This window comes from Eumetopias jubatus, unplaced genomic scaffold (genome assembly GCF_037043125.1).
Source record: "Eumetopias jubatus isolate StellerSeaLion01/CBP00866 unplaced genomic scaffold, mEumJub1_p1.0 scaffold_15, whole genome shotgun sequence".
Classification (NCBI taxonomy): Eukaryota; Metazoa; Chordata; class Mammalia; order Carnivora; family Otariidae; genus Eumetopias; species Eumetopias jubatus.
The window spans coordinates 60,961,655-60,978,409 of record NW_028274821.1 but is presented as its reverse complement, the minus strand read 5'-3'; the positions used below and the strand labels follow the sequence as shown (position 1 = coordinate 60,978,409).

Below are 16,755 nucleotides of genomic sequence, written 5' to 3'. Positions count from 1 at the left end.
ACTTTCCAAGTATTAACTCTTATTAATGAAGCAAGAGGCGAGGTCATGGTTACCTTCCAGCTCTCCTTCCTCTCCTGCGCTGAGTGATGCTTCCATGTGCAAAGGTTTGGGGGTGTGCGGAGAGAGGCCCCGGGGCCTCCCCACTGCCTCGTTCCCTCTAATGTAAGGACTCTGCCTGTGCAGTGCTGTGCTATTGTTGGTGGTGGTTGTAGGGAGAAGGAGAAGGTGGGATCTTTCTGGCAGGAAAGATGAGGATGAGGCAGTAGGGGATGGAGGGAGGAAATTACTGGAAGCGGAACACAGGGTTACAGGCTGCAGGCGGAAGCGGCTGCTTCCCCAGGTGTGGCCCAGGCAGGTTGCAGGTGTGCTGCAGTCATAGGGTGGCTGAGGAAGAGGAAGGGAGTCTTCTAGCACCCAGCTGACTGAGGGAGTGTCAGGGGTGGCCCTTGCCCGAGGTTGGCACATCAGAGCCAAATTGGCAGAGCTTCCTCCTCTTCCTTTCAAACCTCTCTTCAGAGATTTCCTCCTGCTGTCGAGAAGGAATCCAGGATATTAGAAACTCATGTAATAGGCCGTGGGTGGCATAGAAGAGCCAACGTTTTTGGAGTGAGGCCTGCACTGCCTTGTGTGCTCTGTGGCCTTGTGGAAACGACTAAACCTCTTTGAGCTTTGATTTTGTTATCTGCAAATGATGTAATTAGCAAGATGAAATAAGACCATGTATGTGAAAGCACATAGTCAAGTGCCTGGCACATAGTAGTTACTTTCTTCATCATCAGCATGACCTCTATAAGCCTCTTGCCAGTTCTGATCCTCCAGATTAGAAGATTCGCTCAGGCTCTTGGAGGGGCTAGTCTGAGGTTCTTAGGACCCTTGCCTTCAGGAGTCGGTCCCGTGAGTCATGCATGGCTTCAGGATGACTCCACAGAGAGATGTGTGAAGAGAGAAAGCCGGCGGAGGGTTGGGTTGTCTTGTGACAGCTATGCTATCAGCGAGGGGCTGGGCCTCCCTGATCACTTGATTAACACAGCAGCAGTGGATCAAAGCTTGCTCTTGAAATTGATAAGTCTGGGATTCAGTTCCACATACCTTTGCCTCCCTTTAAGGATAGAACATTTCCGGTAGTGGGTGATTTGTGACATTCCTTTTGGAAGGTAATTTTACCATGTGAACTAATAAATTAGGGCCAGTTCGTGCCTGATTCATGAGGCTACTGTCAAGTACTGTGTTGGTGTTTCCTAGAGGCCAGTCCTCAGTGGTGGTCTAGAATGTGCCCTTGGAATGAGCAGGGAGAGGAGGGGAGGGGAACCGGAAAAACCAGCGCCCTGTCATAGGTGTACATCAACCTAAAGGAGGGGCTGACTTTCAAGATAATGTTGGAAGGACTGAAGTGCCGCTGTGGTCCAGTGTTTTCCCCAAAAACATAGTGACCTCCACTGCAATTAGAAAAGTGAAAAGTTAGGGTTTTTTTTGTGAAGTTAGATACATTCCTTAAAGGATTGTGCTTTATTCTCAATTTCCTTTTTACTATTTAATGTTATGTTTCTTTCCTTTCAAAAATGTCAGTGAGGGGGCGCCTGGGTGCCTCAGTCATTGGGTGTCTGCCTTCGGCTCAGGTCATGATCCCAGGGTCCTGGGATCGAGCTCCGCATCCGGCTTCCTGCTCTGAGGGAAGCCTGCTTCTCCCTCTCCCACTCCCCCTGCTTGTGTTCCTGCTCTTGCTATGTCTCTGTCAAATAAATAAAATATTAGAAAAAAAAAATGTCAGTAAGGACAGATGGTAGTTGGGTTTCTTTTAGTGTTGTGATCCTGTGTCTTTTCCCTCTCCCTTTGTTGGTAATTATAGTGGTCTGTGAAATCCAGAATTCTGGCCCCGAGGGTCACTCTACCCTTCCAGTTTTACAGATCGGGAAACTAAGGTCCTGACAGGGAGTGTGACGTAGCCAGTGGTGCCCAGGTGGAGAGAGGAAGGGATTAGAGTTTGGGCCTCAAGTTCCCCATGGAAACTTCTGGATGAGAAAGACCATCAGGATCAGCAGCGTAATTTGTGGGGCCCACCAGTGCAAAATAAGAATGCATGTGGCCCCTCATTCAAAAATTATGAATAATTTCAAGAATGACAACAGAGCAGGAAACCAAGTGCAGAGGCCACATGTGTATGTAGCTGGTGCTGGGCCCCATAAACATCAGACTCCTGAAGGACTGGCCTGTAAAAGTAAGAACCTGTCATACTAAGCCAACAAATAGAGTGTTTTGACTGGGCCCTGAAATCCCCACCTAGAGCATCTCCACTCTCCCCAGCCCTCTGCTTGGAAGCTTGAGGTCAGAGAAGAAAGCCCGTGGAGGGAATTCTAGGAGGCGAGGAAGGAGGCAAGGTGTTTATCTGGCTTTCTCTGCAGTTTCACCTGCCCGTGTTTGCTTTGGTAGCTCCATATCTTTAGGGAGAGGTAATCGTGCATCACTGAGGTCCAGTGGGTCTGGGGCCACCTGTCCCCGGGTTGGGCGGGGGGGGGGGGCAGGTGTTCTCTGACTAGAGCAGCAAGCTGGCATAGAAGAGCCGGGGCTGGGCAGATAACTGGAATGGTGTGAATGACCAGGATTCACAGCCATGGCTGTCAGTCAGTGCACTGGCTGGACTTGGCTCAGTGGGTTATTTTTGTTTAAGGCAGACTGGCCCTTTTCTCTTTGCCCATTGGCTGTGCAGAGTGCACGTATCTGACCTCACAACACATCAGGAAAAAGCAAATCAAGGTCCCTGCTCTGTTGGAGCACGTGTAAGTGTGGGCACGTGTGCTTTTGTGGACATCTGTGTGCATGTGTGTGTGGCTGCAAGTGCACCTGCTAGGCATGTATGTATATATTTACTTCAGTGATGCTTACTTTTGTTTGGTCTGTGCATGGTTCTAAGCGTTTGACAAATATTAAAACAAGTCTCATAATGACCTCATAAGGGAAATCTTGGTATTATTCAGACTTTATCAATGAGGGAAATTAAGGACAGAGAGGTCAAATAAGTCATGTGGCTTGCCTAAGTCATGCAAGCCAGGAAGTGGCCAAGCCAAGAAGTATACAAGTGCTTAGGTAAAAATGTGCTTGTTTATAGTGCCCTACTGTGAGAGGCCCCTTATGTGCATGGACATTGGGCTTCTGTGCAGAGAGAAATGGCCCAACAGACCCTCCCTGGATTCATTAACTCACTGACTCATCCAGCATTTGCTTGTACCCCTTTATGCTGTGAGTAGACATGGGGGGTGGAGATGGACAGAGCCAATCAGACCTCCCTGGTGTCGAAAGCCTCGGGCGCTGTAGCAGCGCTCTGGGGTTTTTAGGGCAAAGGCTACAGTGGTCTGAAATCATCACATGTTTACCAACTAGGCATCTCTGGGTAGGATACAGCAAAGGGGCCGGGACCATGGAGGGGAGGCTCTTGAGGCCAGAGTGTGGCTGTGGAACAATGTTCCTGAGCCTGCACGGCTCAGTGGTCCTGTGTCTACTAGTTCCCGCACTGGGGAGGGTGGCATCTGCGGATGGCCTGTTTCTTAGATTCTATACGGCCCCTGTTGCATTTGCAAAGCCATTGTCTGTTGGAAATCCCAGGAGGGAGATGGGACAGGGAGATTCTGCACAGATGTGGAAACTGAAACTCAGAGGAGACCGGTGAGCTAGGCAGGTTAGGGGCCAAGTAGTGCAGGAGCCCAGGTCCTATTGCTTCACTTGGGTAAACTTGCCAGGTGGGACTTCTCAGCTCACCTCACTCTCTCTCCCTGAGGCTCTTCCCAGCCCTGGGCAGTTGATGCTGTCAGGCCCCACAAAGTCCCTCCAACCCTACCAGTTTGACCTTCTCCAGCTGGCTTGAACCCATATCTAGCCCAGGGCTTCATGCAGAACCTGGGGTGGGGATAGCCACCTTACCCACACACAAAGGAGAGAGGCCAGGGGCAGGGCCCCACCAGCAGCCTCCAGTGGTGACTCCAAGATTTAGTTGGTGTCTGGCTTTCCCAGCTCCTTTGCCCTTGGTAAAGTAATTCTGATGGGTGCCTTGTGCATGATTTCCCAGTTTCCCTGTTGGATGAAGTTCTACTTGCCCAGCTACTTGGTAGCTGGCTTGATTACCCAGCTTTTCTGCTGCCTTCCCTTCCCTGGCTCATTTCCACACCCCTCATAAGTTTTGGGTCCCAAATAAAGGGTTTGTACCTGAGTCCTGTCTTCAGGGTCTGTGTGGGGGGGAACCCAAACTAAGGTATATGTGACCTGTGGCATCTCAAAAATGAGAATAGCATCTTTTCCATGTTTTCCAGTGCCTCTCACTCTTACCAATACAGTGTGCCAGCCATTATGTTATCCTTTGGTCCATTGACTCAGTTTCCTCATACCCTGGGAGGAAGATGTTCTCCCAGTGAAGGTGGGCGAACTCAGTCTCAGAAAAGGTAGGAGACATCCTACCAGAGCCCCACAGCTGGTGAGAAGCCAGGAAGCACTGAAGCTCAGACCTCTGAATGCAGTACCACCCTCAACATCCCTGCCTGCCCTGGCTCCTCCCCAGCACACCTTGCAGGGGCCCTGCTGCACGCTGGAGCTGACTGTGGTATGCAGGGAACCGGCTCTGGAACCTGCCTCCCAGGTTTGGTGAAGCAGACAGGTGTCCACATAGCTGCAATTCAGGACAGGGTATGAAGGGGCCTCACCCGTACACTTACTCCTCTGCCTGGCACATGCTGGCTGGGTCTCTCCTGCCCTCCCCAGGAAGGCGAACTGATTAACAGTGCGCTTCCCCAGGAGACCAGAAGCTCCACGAGGCAGGGCTCGTTGGCTGGCATGTTGTGAGCAGGGGGTGCAGGTGGTTGAACAAGCCGCTCACATCAGTACAGACAGGTATGTTGTTGCAAAGTTCTGTGCCCAGTAATTTTCCTGTACATTGGAAAGTGCTGAGTCCATATGAGAAGTGCTTGGGGATTCAGGGACAGTTTCTTGGCCTAGAGGTCTGCATGTGAGAGTTAAGTGAGGCTTGGTTGCTTGAGGACTTCAGAAGATGACATCATTTTAAAAAAGTGAGTCACCATTTACCGAGCACCCACCATTAAGCGGAATATATATAATTGGGAACCCTCAAATACGGTGGTGGTAATTATGGCCGATGCTGTGTGTCCTCAATAAAGAGGCAGTAATTCTTGGGGGAGGGCAGCTGTTTATTGCTGCTTGTGTTTTAAAGATGCTCCGGCCTGCCTTGCTGCTCTTTTGTTAGAAATGTGCACGCATCGTCCTAATGGGACCCGCTCAGAGAGAAGCGCCCCTTCCCTTAGTACGGATCCTGGACCACTGTCGCCAATCACATAAGCTGCACCTGGATTGAGCCCATTCTCCCCTTAGTGTCAGCTCTGGGCACAGAGCTCATACAGGCTGGAGAGACCCCATCACCCAGCCACTCCTGCTCATCTCCATGGCCTGCATGGAGGCCTGGCTTTTAAAGGTACCGGAGCCCTCAGGAAGGCCTTTGGCTTCTAGGCTCTGCTGTTTTGCTTTACATACTTTTCCTGTGAGAACACTGGAGAAGTTGTTCGTACTGTACAGAGTCTTCTATCACCGTGAGAAAGCCTCAGGGGCATTCTGATCCTTTCTTGGGAAGGGAGCGGCAGAAGGGCCGGGCCTACCAGGGGCGGAAAAATGACTTGAATTCAGTTGTCCAAAACCCATTTTGGAAGCAGGCAGGATAGGTTACCAAATGACAGGTTTTCCTGTGGTTGGGATTTGCTGGGAGTTTGGTTTTGTCACCCCAGTGACACATTCTCTTCCTGGATTTCCAGACGACCTCCACAAGCCCTTTCCCTTTTCCAGGCCTCAGTTGCTTCCCCCATAAGACAGGGGAATCCATCAGGCTGGATGATGGGTTGAGATGATGATAGTCACACCTGACGCGTCTTGAGTGCTTGCTGTGTGCCAGGCCCGTTCTGCCTCACTTAGTATTGGTTCATTTTGCCTTCATCCTGTTGTCATTTTATAACCAAGGCAGCTGAGGCACAGAGAGGTAAAGGCTTTTCAGGGCCGTCCCGTGTCCCTGCTCCGGTTGATAATTCTCCTACCCTTCCAGCCCTAAGTGTCCTGCAAAGAAGAAAATCCTGACCTTGATGTTATCCTTCTTTTTTAATTTTTTTAATTTTTTTATTTTTAAAAGATTTTATTTATTTATTTGACAGAGAGAGACACAGCGAGAGCAGGAACACAAGCAGTGGGAGTGGGAGAGGGAGAAGCAGGCTTCCCGCGGAGCAGGGAGTCCGATGCGGGGCTCGATCCGATCATGACCTGAGCCAAAGGCAGACACTTAATGACTGAGCCACCCAGGCGCCCCTTATCCTTTTTTTAAAGATTTTATTTATTTATTTGAGAGAGAGAGAGTGCGCGCACGCGGGGGGAGGGGCAGAGGGAGAGAGAGAAGCTGACTCCCCACTGAGCAAGGAACCTGATGACTCGGGACTCGATCCCGGGACCCTGGGATCATGACCTGAGCCGAAAGCAGATGCTTAACTAACTGAGCCACCCAGCCACCCCGATCTTACCCTTCTTGATCCAGGGCTGGTCTGAGCATTTTCTAGGCAGTGACCCCAAACCCCAGGAGGAACACTTGTCCCACTTGAGCAAGAAGCTTGCAAGAAAGGACTATCTGGGAAGCTGGGTGGAGGTTGAGGTTGATGGGGTTTGTCAGAGGGCTGGGCAGCACTGAGCCAGAGCCCAGGGATGGATGATATGGGTGGTGGTCCTTGCAAGAGGCACTAAGGGTCTTTTCCTGGGGGTGGGGAGAGTGATTGTGCAAATTGACAATGTTAGGAATGATTTTTTTTAAGTTTATCAATTTTTTTTTTTTTTTTTTTAGTAATTCTTATACCCAAAATGGGCCTCGAACTCAGGACCCCGAGATCAAGAGTCATATGCTCTTCCTGCTGAGCTAGCCAGGTACCCCATGTTAGGAATGATTTTAAGAGAAAAATTAGATAGCCATACAGGTATTGCAGAAACAGCGTGGGCCTGGGTGTTAGGAAACATTGAGTTACCTGTTTTTGGCATTGACCTTTACCACCCACCCACCCAGGGCCTCCTGCTTCCCAGTGAATTCATGATTTTGAGACTGTGGGCAATGTGGCACATGTTGGGGTTCCATGTGAGATTTCCTTTACACAGTTACACACATGGAAGTCTGAGACCCACTGAACTACATTATCTCCCAGGGCTCTTTCTGTTCTGACCTCACATGTAATGACTCTTTAGACCCCTGGGAGCTTCTGTCCTCAGGAGGGATGCACTAAATTCTGGCTCTGGCCTTAGCTGAAAGCAATTAAGAAATTCTAGGACTGAGCTATTTTTGAGTTCAAAATAGAACCTTCCACTGCTTGAGAGATGCTGAGAAGCTAGTCCCTACCATTTAACAGCAAGCTTCTGGAGTGAACAGAGGGCTGGGGCGGGCTCCACTCCAGCAGCCTCCCACCCAGGACTCAGAGCCTTTTCCACAGGGTTAAACCGAGGGAGGGTGAGATGTGTGTGTGACTGTGTGTGTGAGAGAGAGAGGGGCTGAGCAAGCAGGGCCTAAGAGGAGCTGACAGAGGCTGTAATTTGAAATGCGTTTTTCCTAACAAGTTGGAGCCTGCAGGTGTCTAGGCAAGCAGCTGTGGCCGTGGGAGGGGCAGGACTGGAAAGACCAGTGGAGACCACTTGAAACACCCCTCGCCTCCTGACATGGGGTGGGGGGCAGGTAACTGGCTGGTCTTTAAAGAGGTGTATACAATAGAGCACCCAAGGTCTGCACAAAGAAATGAATGACGCCTGCTGGAGAAAAACTGTCCCAAATAACTGAATTAGGAAGTCATGAACTCCCCATCACTAGAAGCACTTGACCTCCATGCATGAAAGAGGGGTTTAGAACTTTGAGGTAACTCTGCATGGCTGAGTCAGACTTCAGAGGAGAGAAAGGAAACCAGTCCTAAGTCGGTATGGAAAAGTGCCGCCCCCCCCCCCACCCGCACCATCTGGTTTCCAGGGGTTATGCTGAATGCATGAATGTAGCTAATTAATCTTCCCCAAATTAATTTCCTTAGCACGTCAGAAATGATTTATTGGCATGCCTGTAAGGAGAGCTGGTCTATGATGGTCAAAGCCAGGGACAGGGAGAGGCGAGCAGGTGGTGCTTGCTAGTATCTCCGCTTGGGGCATCCCCACAACCCTGTGTGTGTTACAGCCTGGTTCCCTGAGCCGCTCGGAGCCCTAGAGACCAGGAGCACACTGTCTCCCAGCACACGGGTGGGCAGCCCTGAGCGTCCCAAGAGGTTCTCTTCTTCTTAGCAGATGCCCCCGACTAGGAGGTACACCTTTCCCAAAGCATAAAAGGACAGAAAAGGGTTGTTCCCCACAAACATTTTTCTTTTTGTGGTTGAGAACAATGACAGCTGTTGTCATGCCCAAATGCATTTCCTCTGTCACCACTGGGGCCTTGACAGGTTCTTGTCAGGTCTTTGTTTTGTCTTCACTAAATTTCTGCTTCTTGTGGGCAGAGTCCCTCCCCAGGACTTAGCTCCATCCTGGGCACCCAGAAGGTGCCACCGTAGCCTTTTCTTTATAAACTGCTGACACATCCCCGAACCATCTCAGTGTTTGCTCCTCGTAACATTCATGTGAAGCTGAGATAGCCAACGGTCTTGTTCCATGGCGCAGGTGAATTGCTGAAACTGAGAGATAAAGCAGGTTGCCCAGTTACCCGGCAAGGCTGGGGCCGAGGCAGCTGCACTCCAGAACTCTGCTTGTCTGGGCTGTCCCTGCTTGCTAGCATCCTTTCTTTGGTGCCTCTGCCTTTTCTGTGTACTGGCATGGCCCTAGGCAGCTGCCGCAGCATAGCCATCACTAGTCAGCCTCCGAGCTTCGGAAATACCGCCTGCCTTGGTCACGTTGGGGGTTCTGCAGATAGCCACCCATTGAGGCGTTTCTCAAAGCTGACCTTCTGCTGTGGGGCAGCTGAATCTGTGCTAAGAAAACCGCACAGACAGGTGATATCCAGTTAGCTGACTTCTACCCAAAGCAGACACCCACCGTGGCACTTCTGCTCGGACACTGAAATGATAAGAACTCTGGTTTCCAGGCAGCGTGTCCCTTTAGCAGCTGTTAATGTCCTTTCTGACTCACTGAGCTTGCTTCTGTATAGTTTCTGGGTCTGTGCAGAACATTTGTCCACTGCCTCTTTCCTGGGCAGCATGCTAGTCATTTAAAGCCCTCTCCAGACCCCCAAATCCCTGTTTCTTTAACATCGGCTCTTAGTTGGCATGGCAACAGAGCCTCCATCGTGGGGATATCATGCCTGCCAGGGCCCGTGTCATGGTGGATCTCAAAGGAGGACCAGGACTCCAGCCTGTCTAATCCTCTAATGGGGGACAGAGGCATGGAGCCTCTGGCTTCCGCTGCCGCCTCATGCCCTGCATGCTGTTTGATCACCTTCAGGGAGCTCTCTTGACCTCTAGAGTGAGAAAAAGGGCCAGGTTGCCTTGAGTGCTGTGTGGCTGTAAGCCACAACACATCACCTCAGGCTGCTCTTTTCTGTGCCCCCACACTCCCCAGACAAATGACGGGCCAGTCATGCACCACACTGTATTTTCAGCCAGGTGAATGATGTGTGTTGAATTATGATAGAGTCAGCACCCACTGCCACTATAAGGCCTAGAGAGTACATCTCGTCTTAGCCAGTCCTTAAAGGAGCTCAAATGCATGGGGGCTGGGTCTTAACATAGTGCTTCTGACCTTTCTGAAATGTGCCCTCCCTTTGCAGGCACGTATAAAAGTGGTGGAGAGAGCCACAGCTTCATCACTTAGCAGATTTCTGAAGGGATCTGTGTCAAGTGACCCCCAAACTGTTAAAAGTAACGTACGGTCTTCATGCCAAAAGTGATGAGGAAATGGTCCGGCTGGGACCATGTAGAACATCCCCATGTGTGTTCATATGCAGTTTGCTCTGGAGTAGAGCAGAAAGAAGTTATGGGCCTGGAAAGGACCCAGGACCTCATGGGGTGCTGCCCCCTCACTTCCCAGGGAGGGGAGAGCAACTTAAAATGGGGGAGACTTATCTTGCCTCATCCAACAAGTGGTCGAGCAGGGCCAGTTTGATGCCGCCAGTTCCCACAGGCAGCACAGCACGTGGAAGTGACCTTATGACTCAGGATGTGCCCATGGGGCAGTGGGGACAGTGTGGGTCACCCAGTCTTGGAAGGTGACGGCTATTCCCCCTCTTTCTCTTTTTTTTTCTTTACATCAGGGTTGGAGTGATTTTATTGGGGATGCTCCCTGCATTTCAGCAGTGGCTGCTCTCCACCGTCCTGTCAGCCCTTTCTGGGGCTGTGCCATCTTCCTGCAGAGTGTGCCAAGAGCCCAAAAGCATCTATGCTTCAGAACAGAGAGCCTGGCACATGCTCATGGCCAGGACTGTCGTCGGGCCCGGGGTGGGGTGGGGCAGGGCAGGGTCTTTCCTGGTGACCCTCCCCCTGCTGCCCAGGCTGTGTTGCTTCATCTGGGGCCAGCCCTCAGAATTGCACAGGGATGCCATGACCTCCACATCTTAGATTCTGGAGATGGACCAAGTCATGTTGGGTCATCTCTTACTCCACTTAATCCCCAGGGAAGAAAGCAAGCGAGAACTGCATTTAACATCGACTTCTTGCCTCAGTTTAATGAACATGGCTGAGAAATAACTGGGGAAAGTGAAATTCCAGAGTGATATCTGGAGGCTTAGCTTTAGATTGGTGGGGGAGGGTGCTGGCTCTCACTTAAAGCTTCTCAAACTTTCCTGGTAAGAATCACCTGGGTTACTTATTAAATACACAGATTATTGGGGTAGGAATCTGTTTTTTTAACAAGCATTCCAGGCCATTCCTGTCTTCAGGCAAGTTTGGGAAACAGTTTATCTGCTGTACCAAAAATAGACTATGAGGAGGAGTGCTTTTTTTTAAAGTTTAGTTTTGCGTGTAAATATATTAATAAGTTTTCCTTATTTGAAAAACGTGTTAACATTACAGACAAGTCTCCTTTGATTTCCTCTAACCACCTGATCTCAGTCCTTCCCTCCTCCCAGAGGAGGTATCTGTTTAGTTTATATCTCCCTAGGGATTCCTGGTTTGCTCATTTGGTAGAGCGTGCAACTCTTGATCTCTTGGAGTTTTGAGTTCAAGCCCCACGTTGGGTGTAGCGATAACTTAAAAAAAAATAAAACCTTAAAAATTAAAAAAAAAAAGTTTCTATGTCCCTAGACCTTTTCTTTACATTAAATAAAGGTTTCTGTTTTATTTTTCATGAATAGGTATCATATTTATCATTCCACAGCCTGCTTTTTTTCCATTCAAAGCTATGTTTTGGAGATATGTGCGTGCATATAGAGCAACTGCTTTTTTTTTTAATCTGCTGAATAATATTTCATAGTGTGGAGCTAGCACGTTTTATTTAGCAGTTCCCCTATTGATGGATATAGCAGGTGCTTACAGTTGCTCATTATTATGTGCTCCAGTGAGCATTCTTGCCCGTCTCCTTGTGCACATTTGGGAATAAATACTGAGAAGTGAAATTGCTGGGTCAATCCATGTGCATTTTTGGATTTTCATGGGTTTTGCCAAAAGCTGTCCTTCAAAATGGCCCTGCCAATTTACCTTTCTGCTGAAAGTGTGTGGAGAGGACCCGTTCTCCCCACAGGGGCAGCTGTCTCACAAAAGCAAATGGCCCTGTGTGGTCAAGTGGCAACACCCATCTTCCTCTAGTGCTTCCCTTTGGGCCTGAACAGGAAGACTGCTTCCTATCACAAAGCTAAATTCCCAAGATAAAAACACCCAGGCCTCAGACTACTGGAAGGGAGGAACCAGTTTCACAGAGCAGTGTGTGCAAACCAGAAAGGAGGCTTGTGGACCCCACTCCCAGTCTGCAGCTAGCTCACAGAGCCTTGTCAGAAAGGCAGCAGACATGGTGGCATTCTAGAACCCTCTGGGCTGCGGTGGGCCATTACGAAAGGAGAGTTTGGAGCAGGTCTCTCAAGGACCCCCAGTTTCATGGCTCTTTAACCCTGTGAAAGTCTTTTGGGGCACTGGGCTGACCCAAGGTCTCCAGTTTTATTTGAAAGCAAGAAAAGCCTTGCCTAGGGTTTTAGCCATAACTCTCCTTTGTCGGAGAGGGACCATTGCACCCATCCCAGGAAGCCAGAAAAGCGAACGTGACTCACTGGCTTGACAGGCTCCAACAGCCTGCGTTTCTGCTGCTACCTAGCTCCTTAGTGGAGTGGTGAGACCAGTGGCCTGGGACCCCCTCTCAGCTCTGCGCCTGCCCCGTGGGACCATGAGCGGGCCACATTGAAGGGGTCTGATGCCTGTCAATCCAAGTTTGAAATCAAGGAAAGCTTCTTTTGTGCCTATGTGGCCTGACCCGCAGCCTGACAACTCGCTCCCTTTTGGTTGAATTGTTCAGTTAGATTGGAGGACATTTTAAAAGTACAGCGGAGTCAGCCCCAGCAGGAACCCAAACCCACATCTGGGGAAACTCATTCCCTTTCTTTTAACTCAGAAAATCATCAGCCTCCACTCAAGCCCCCTGCTGGCCTTCCTGACTTGCAGGGAGCCCTGGGTAGCTTGGACAGCGGTCACACTGCCCAGTGCTGGTGGCTGGGGCCTGTGGCAAGCCGCTTGGCGTGCTGGATAACTGCCTGCTCCACTCTCTTAGCACCTGGTTAAACTTTTACTCCAAAAACCAGGACATAATTTTGCGGAAAGGTCAGGCAGCTCAGTGAGTGTTTGCCAAGTTTCAGGTTGCTCAAACCTCAAATTCCCTCCCCTCCACCAACCTCACTTTGAAGCTGGAAAGCAAATTGATTAAATATACATTTTAGGAACCTTCCGATTTGCTTCTTAAACTAACAGAATTGTAAACTTCTTTTTTTTTTAATGGAAGGATTTTCAACTGTCAGCAGGTATATAACTGGAACCATATGTCAGCAGGGACCAGGGGCTTTTCCTGGTTTTAGGATTTGTAAATTCTTATTGAAACGGAAGTAAGCAGGGCAGGCAGCTGGGGTCCCCCTTGACAACCTGAGCTCAGATCTCATTTTAATTAGAAAATACAGATAGTGTCTGCTGAACTGAAGGCCTCCCAGAGCTCCTGTCCCAGGGCGAACAAAGATTTGGTTTATATCCTGCAAGCCTTCCCTGTTTGCAAATTACAGAGCACTTCCGAGAGGAGCTGGAATGTTGATTTCTAGATTGTGGAGACTGCAGCCCACTCCCTCCCCTGTCCTCCCCTTCCTCAGCTAATCCCCCCAAAATGATTTGCTTTTCTTGGAGAAATATTTGCTCCCTTCCTAGAGTAGATGGAAGCCGTTCATGTTGAAAAGAGAGGGTAAGGAAATCCAGGATGAGAGAAATGAGAGTAGAGGTCATCTCCAGTGGGCTTGTCATTTTCTCCATTTGGACTTCTGGTTCCTTGAACTCTTAGACACAAAACCCTAGATCAGATCAGCCTCTTAGCTCTTCTGACAGTGGTTCACATGTGTAATTTTCTCCCTAATGTATTCTGCAAATGGTAGAGTAGAAATATCAAAGGAAAGACATTGCCAGACCCAGTGCTCCCCCACCCCCATCTTTCCCCTGCCTGGTGTTATTTGAGCTCAGTGAGTCTCAGGCCACGATGACAATGTCAGCATCTGGAAGTGTCCCCTCTGGGACTCCGAGCCTGACCCACAGCCGTGATGAAGCAGTGGCAGGCGGTGGCAGGCGCTCTGGCCCCGGGTCGTTCACTGATAAGCTTGCTCTTGTTCGGGGAGCGGTGGCGGCTGTGTGCCACACCTCCCATCAGCCCCCAGCCACACTCCCGTGACGGGGCTCCTGCCCGCTGTCCCTCTGCGGGCATCACATTCCTGGCAGCTGAAGGTCACTCGCTCACCCTGCCAGGGCTGCCGCCACGAGCTGCCATTTACCAGGCAGACAAAGGGTGATTTTCCCTTCCCCTGGGTTTATAGGCCCCTCAAATGCTTTACATTCCAGGAGCTGGGAGAGAGAGAAGGCTCCTGTGGTTTCTAATTAAACCTACAATTTAAATAACAATTCATGTAACCCCAAGGGTTGAGAGAAATGCTAACCTATCCCCTCCCAAGAGAGGCAGCTGGGTGGCCCAGGCTGAGAGGCTGAGGACTTGCCCTTTGCCAGGTGTGACCAAGGGGGCAAAGAACTCAACAGAGGTCACAGCGAGTTTGCGGTGGAGCTAGGGTGCTGTGACAGGGAACGGGTTGGATGGGTTCCTGTCCTATCCCCACTGGTAAGTGTGCCCTTCATGAAGCTTAGGAAGTTAGAAATGGGAGGAAAAACTGCCATGTTTACTCTTAGCCCAAGAATTTTTATCCTCCTCCAGGGAAAATGTGGAACTTTGTCTCTGCAACGTTCAAATCTCAGATTCTGGCATAGTCCTAGGACTCACCTCCCTGCTCTGACTGCCTACCCCAGGGGGACCCTGTCTGTCTGTTTGCCATGGGACTTTGATATATTCTTAAATATGGACAAGTGAGGAGTCCAGGAGAATGACCCTGGGAGGCAGAGGATCTGGCTGAGGGTCTTAGTCAAGCCCCTTCTCTCTCTCGACCTCAGTTTCCCCATCTGTTATAGAAGGCCCTTTCTCGCCATGGCAGTCTGTCCTTCCCTGAGCTGCTTTTGTGTTTTCATTGGGTCTGCCTGCGGCCATGGTCATGTTTGCAGTTTGCGCTGATCTCACCAAATTGTTGTCCGATTACCCAAGGCATGCTTGTGTTCCAGATTCGGGGAAGATGGAACGCTGAACATAATTATCTCTAGACAGACCAGTAGGACTCAGCCAGCACCAGGAGCCTGTCAGCATCTCTGGGCTTTCTGCTATCTCATTTCCAACTTTCCTCCATTTCCATTCCTTTAAATTGAGCAACTCACATTCCCCAAAGACACCCTCCAGGTTCTTGCCTTTGTGCTTCTCTACCCAGATGCCCTTCTGTTCTCACGGGGCTGTGCCTGGAGCAGCCAGGCTGCAGGCATAGGCTCAGAGGCAAGGAGCTCTGCCAGTGTGGGTCTCTCTGATACCCGTCCGAGAATGGGAGCTCCCCAAGGATGGGCACCAGCTCTGTTTCCTGTCTCCAACCCCTGCTCCTTGCTGGTATGATGCAGGCTCCATTTATGTTTGTTGGAGCGAAGCCTGGCTGTGAAAGAAGTGAAGCAGAAAGCCAGAAGTGGACTCATACTCCTGCCATCTTGCTCCTTGCAGGTGACCATCGCTGATGACTATTCGGATCCCTTTGATGCCAAGAATGATCTCAGGAGCAAAGCAGGAAAGGGAGAGAGTGCTGGTTACATGGAACCCTACGAGGCCCAGAGGATCATGACAGGTAAGCAGACTCGCAACTCAGCAGGGAGGCAGAGGGGACACTCTTGGGTGGTCCCCAGCTAGCATCAGCAGGGGAAGGTTTGTGCTCTCATCATGGTGCTTGGAGGGCAGTGCTGTGTTGAGTCTTCACCCCAGTTCACCAGTTCATGTTTCACCTACATCAGGAAGTACCTGGCAGGGCACAGTGGAAGTCCATGTACACGGTACCAAGTACAGTTAACCAAGTCACCCCCCCCCAAAATGGGGAATTTCTATTGAAGAAAAATACAGCATTTGAGATAGAAAACTTCCCTGGAGCTTCCTAGCAGCCAGGGCAATAAAAGAAGCATGCAGGGTCACCTTGCTTTCAGTATCTAGCAGAAGGAGGTAGGTTAGATCACTGGGGACAGAATTATCCCTCGCCCCTTACCAGGAAATCTTTGACATGTGGCTGGAAGCAGCGTAAAGTCCCTTGGACTATGTGGCAGGTTTATAGAAAATACAGAGACTTTCCTCCTGTGGCTGTTTTCCTGTTGGCCCCTGACGACAAAACCTCGTCCAAGCAATTGTATGGGACCCAGAAGAAAGTGGCCATGCGTGCAGTATCCTGAGGGTCTGTTTTCATCAGGATAATGCCTGGAGCATCTTTAAGGAGTGAATGGTTATTAGGTTATCTGCCATCTCAGACAGACCCTGGGCATGAGCAGTGCAGTGGGGAGAAACCACCCATGTGGATCCTCCTGACTCAGGAGGACAGTCCAGAGACAGAAGAACAGTTGTGTGGGTTGGTCCCCTCTGACCCCACACAAGACAGGCACATGAACAGGGGCACCACATGGGTCTAGAGGGCAGGAAGGTGGCCAGGAGTAGATTGGGAGCCCCTCTGAATTTTGAGGCTTAGTGCATTGGTGCCCTGTGTGTCTTGGGACTTGGGGTACAGATGCCACTTTCTGTGGCCCTCTTACTGTTCACTTGGTGTTCATGTCTTTGAGCACATTCTCTTGATTCCTCTTGAATTAGAAGAAAGGAAGCAACATTGACTGCGTGCTTAGTGTATGCTGGGCCCGTGCTAAGTGCTAGCTCATGGGGCTGCAGAGACCTCATAGGACACTTGCTAAAGGAGATGGGTACACATTCAGACCCTGCCTCTAGGACTCTGCCTTGTGCTCTCCTGTTCCTGGAGGTTGATTGTCTGACCACCAGTGTGGCCTCCAGAACGCTTGGCCACTTTGTAAGGGGCCAAGGCAGGGAGCGATGAGGCCAGACTTCTGTAGGGCCTCATGCTCTCTCCTGATCTCTCCTGGCAGAGTGGCCTCTGTGGGCAGCAAGAGGGAGCCGGGGCTGAGGTCGGTGTCCCTCCAGTGACTTAAGGAAGCAAGTCTG

The 16,755-nt window shown here is 50.3% G+C and overlaps 1 protein-coding gene across 1 annotated transcript in view; it reads left to right on the top strand.

Annotated features, from left to right (window-relative positions):
- The window catches only part of SHB (SH2 domain containing adaptor protein B), a 135,686-nt gene that overhangs the window by 35,058 nt on the left and 83,873 nt on the right, over positions 1-16,755 (top strand). Inside the window, exon 2 of the mRNA XM_028108844.2 lies at positions 15,274-15,394. Coding sequence (XP_027964645.2) covers positions 15,274-15,394 — 121 coding nt within the window. The remainder of the gene's footprint in view (positions 1-15,273; positions 15,395-16,755) is intronic.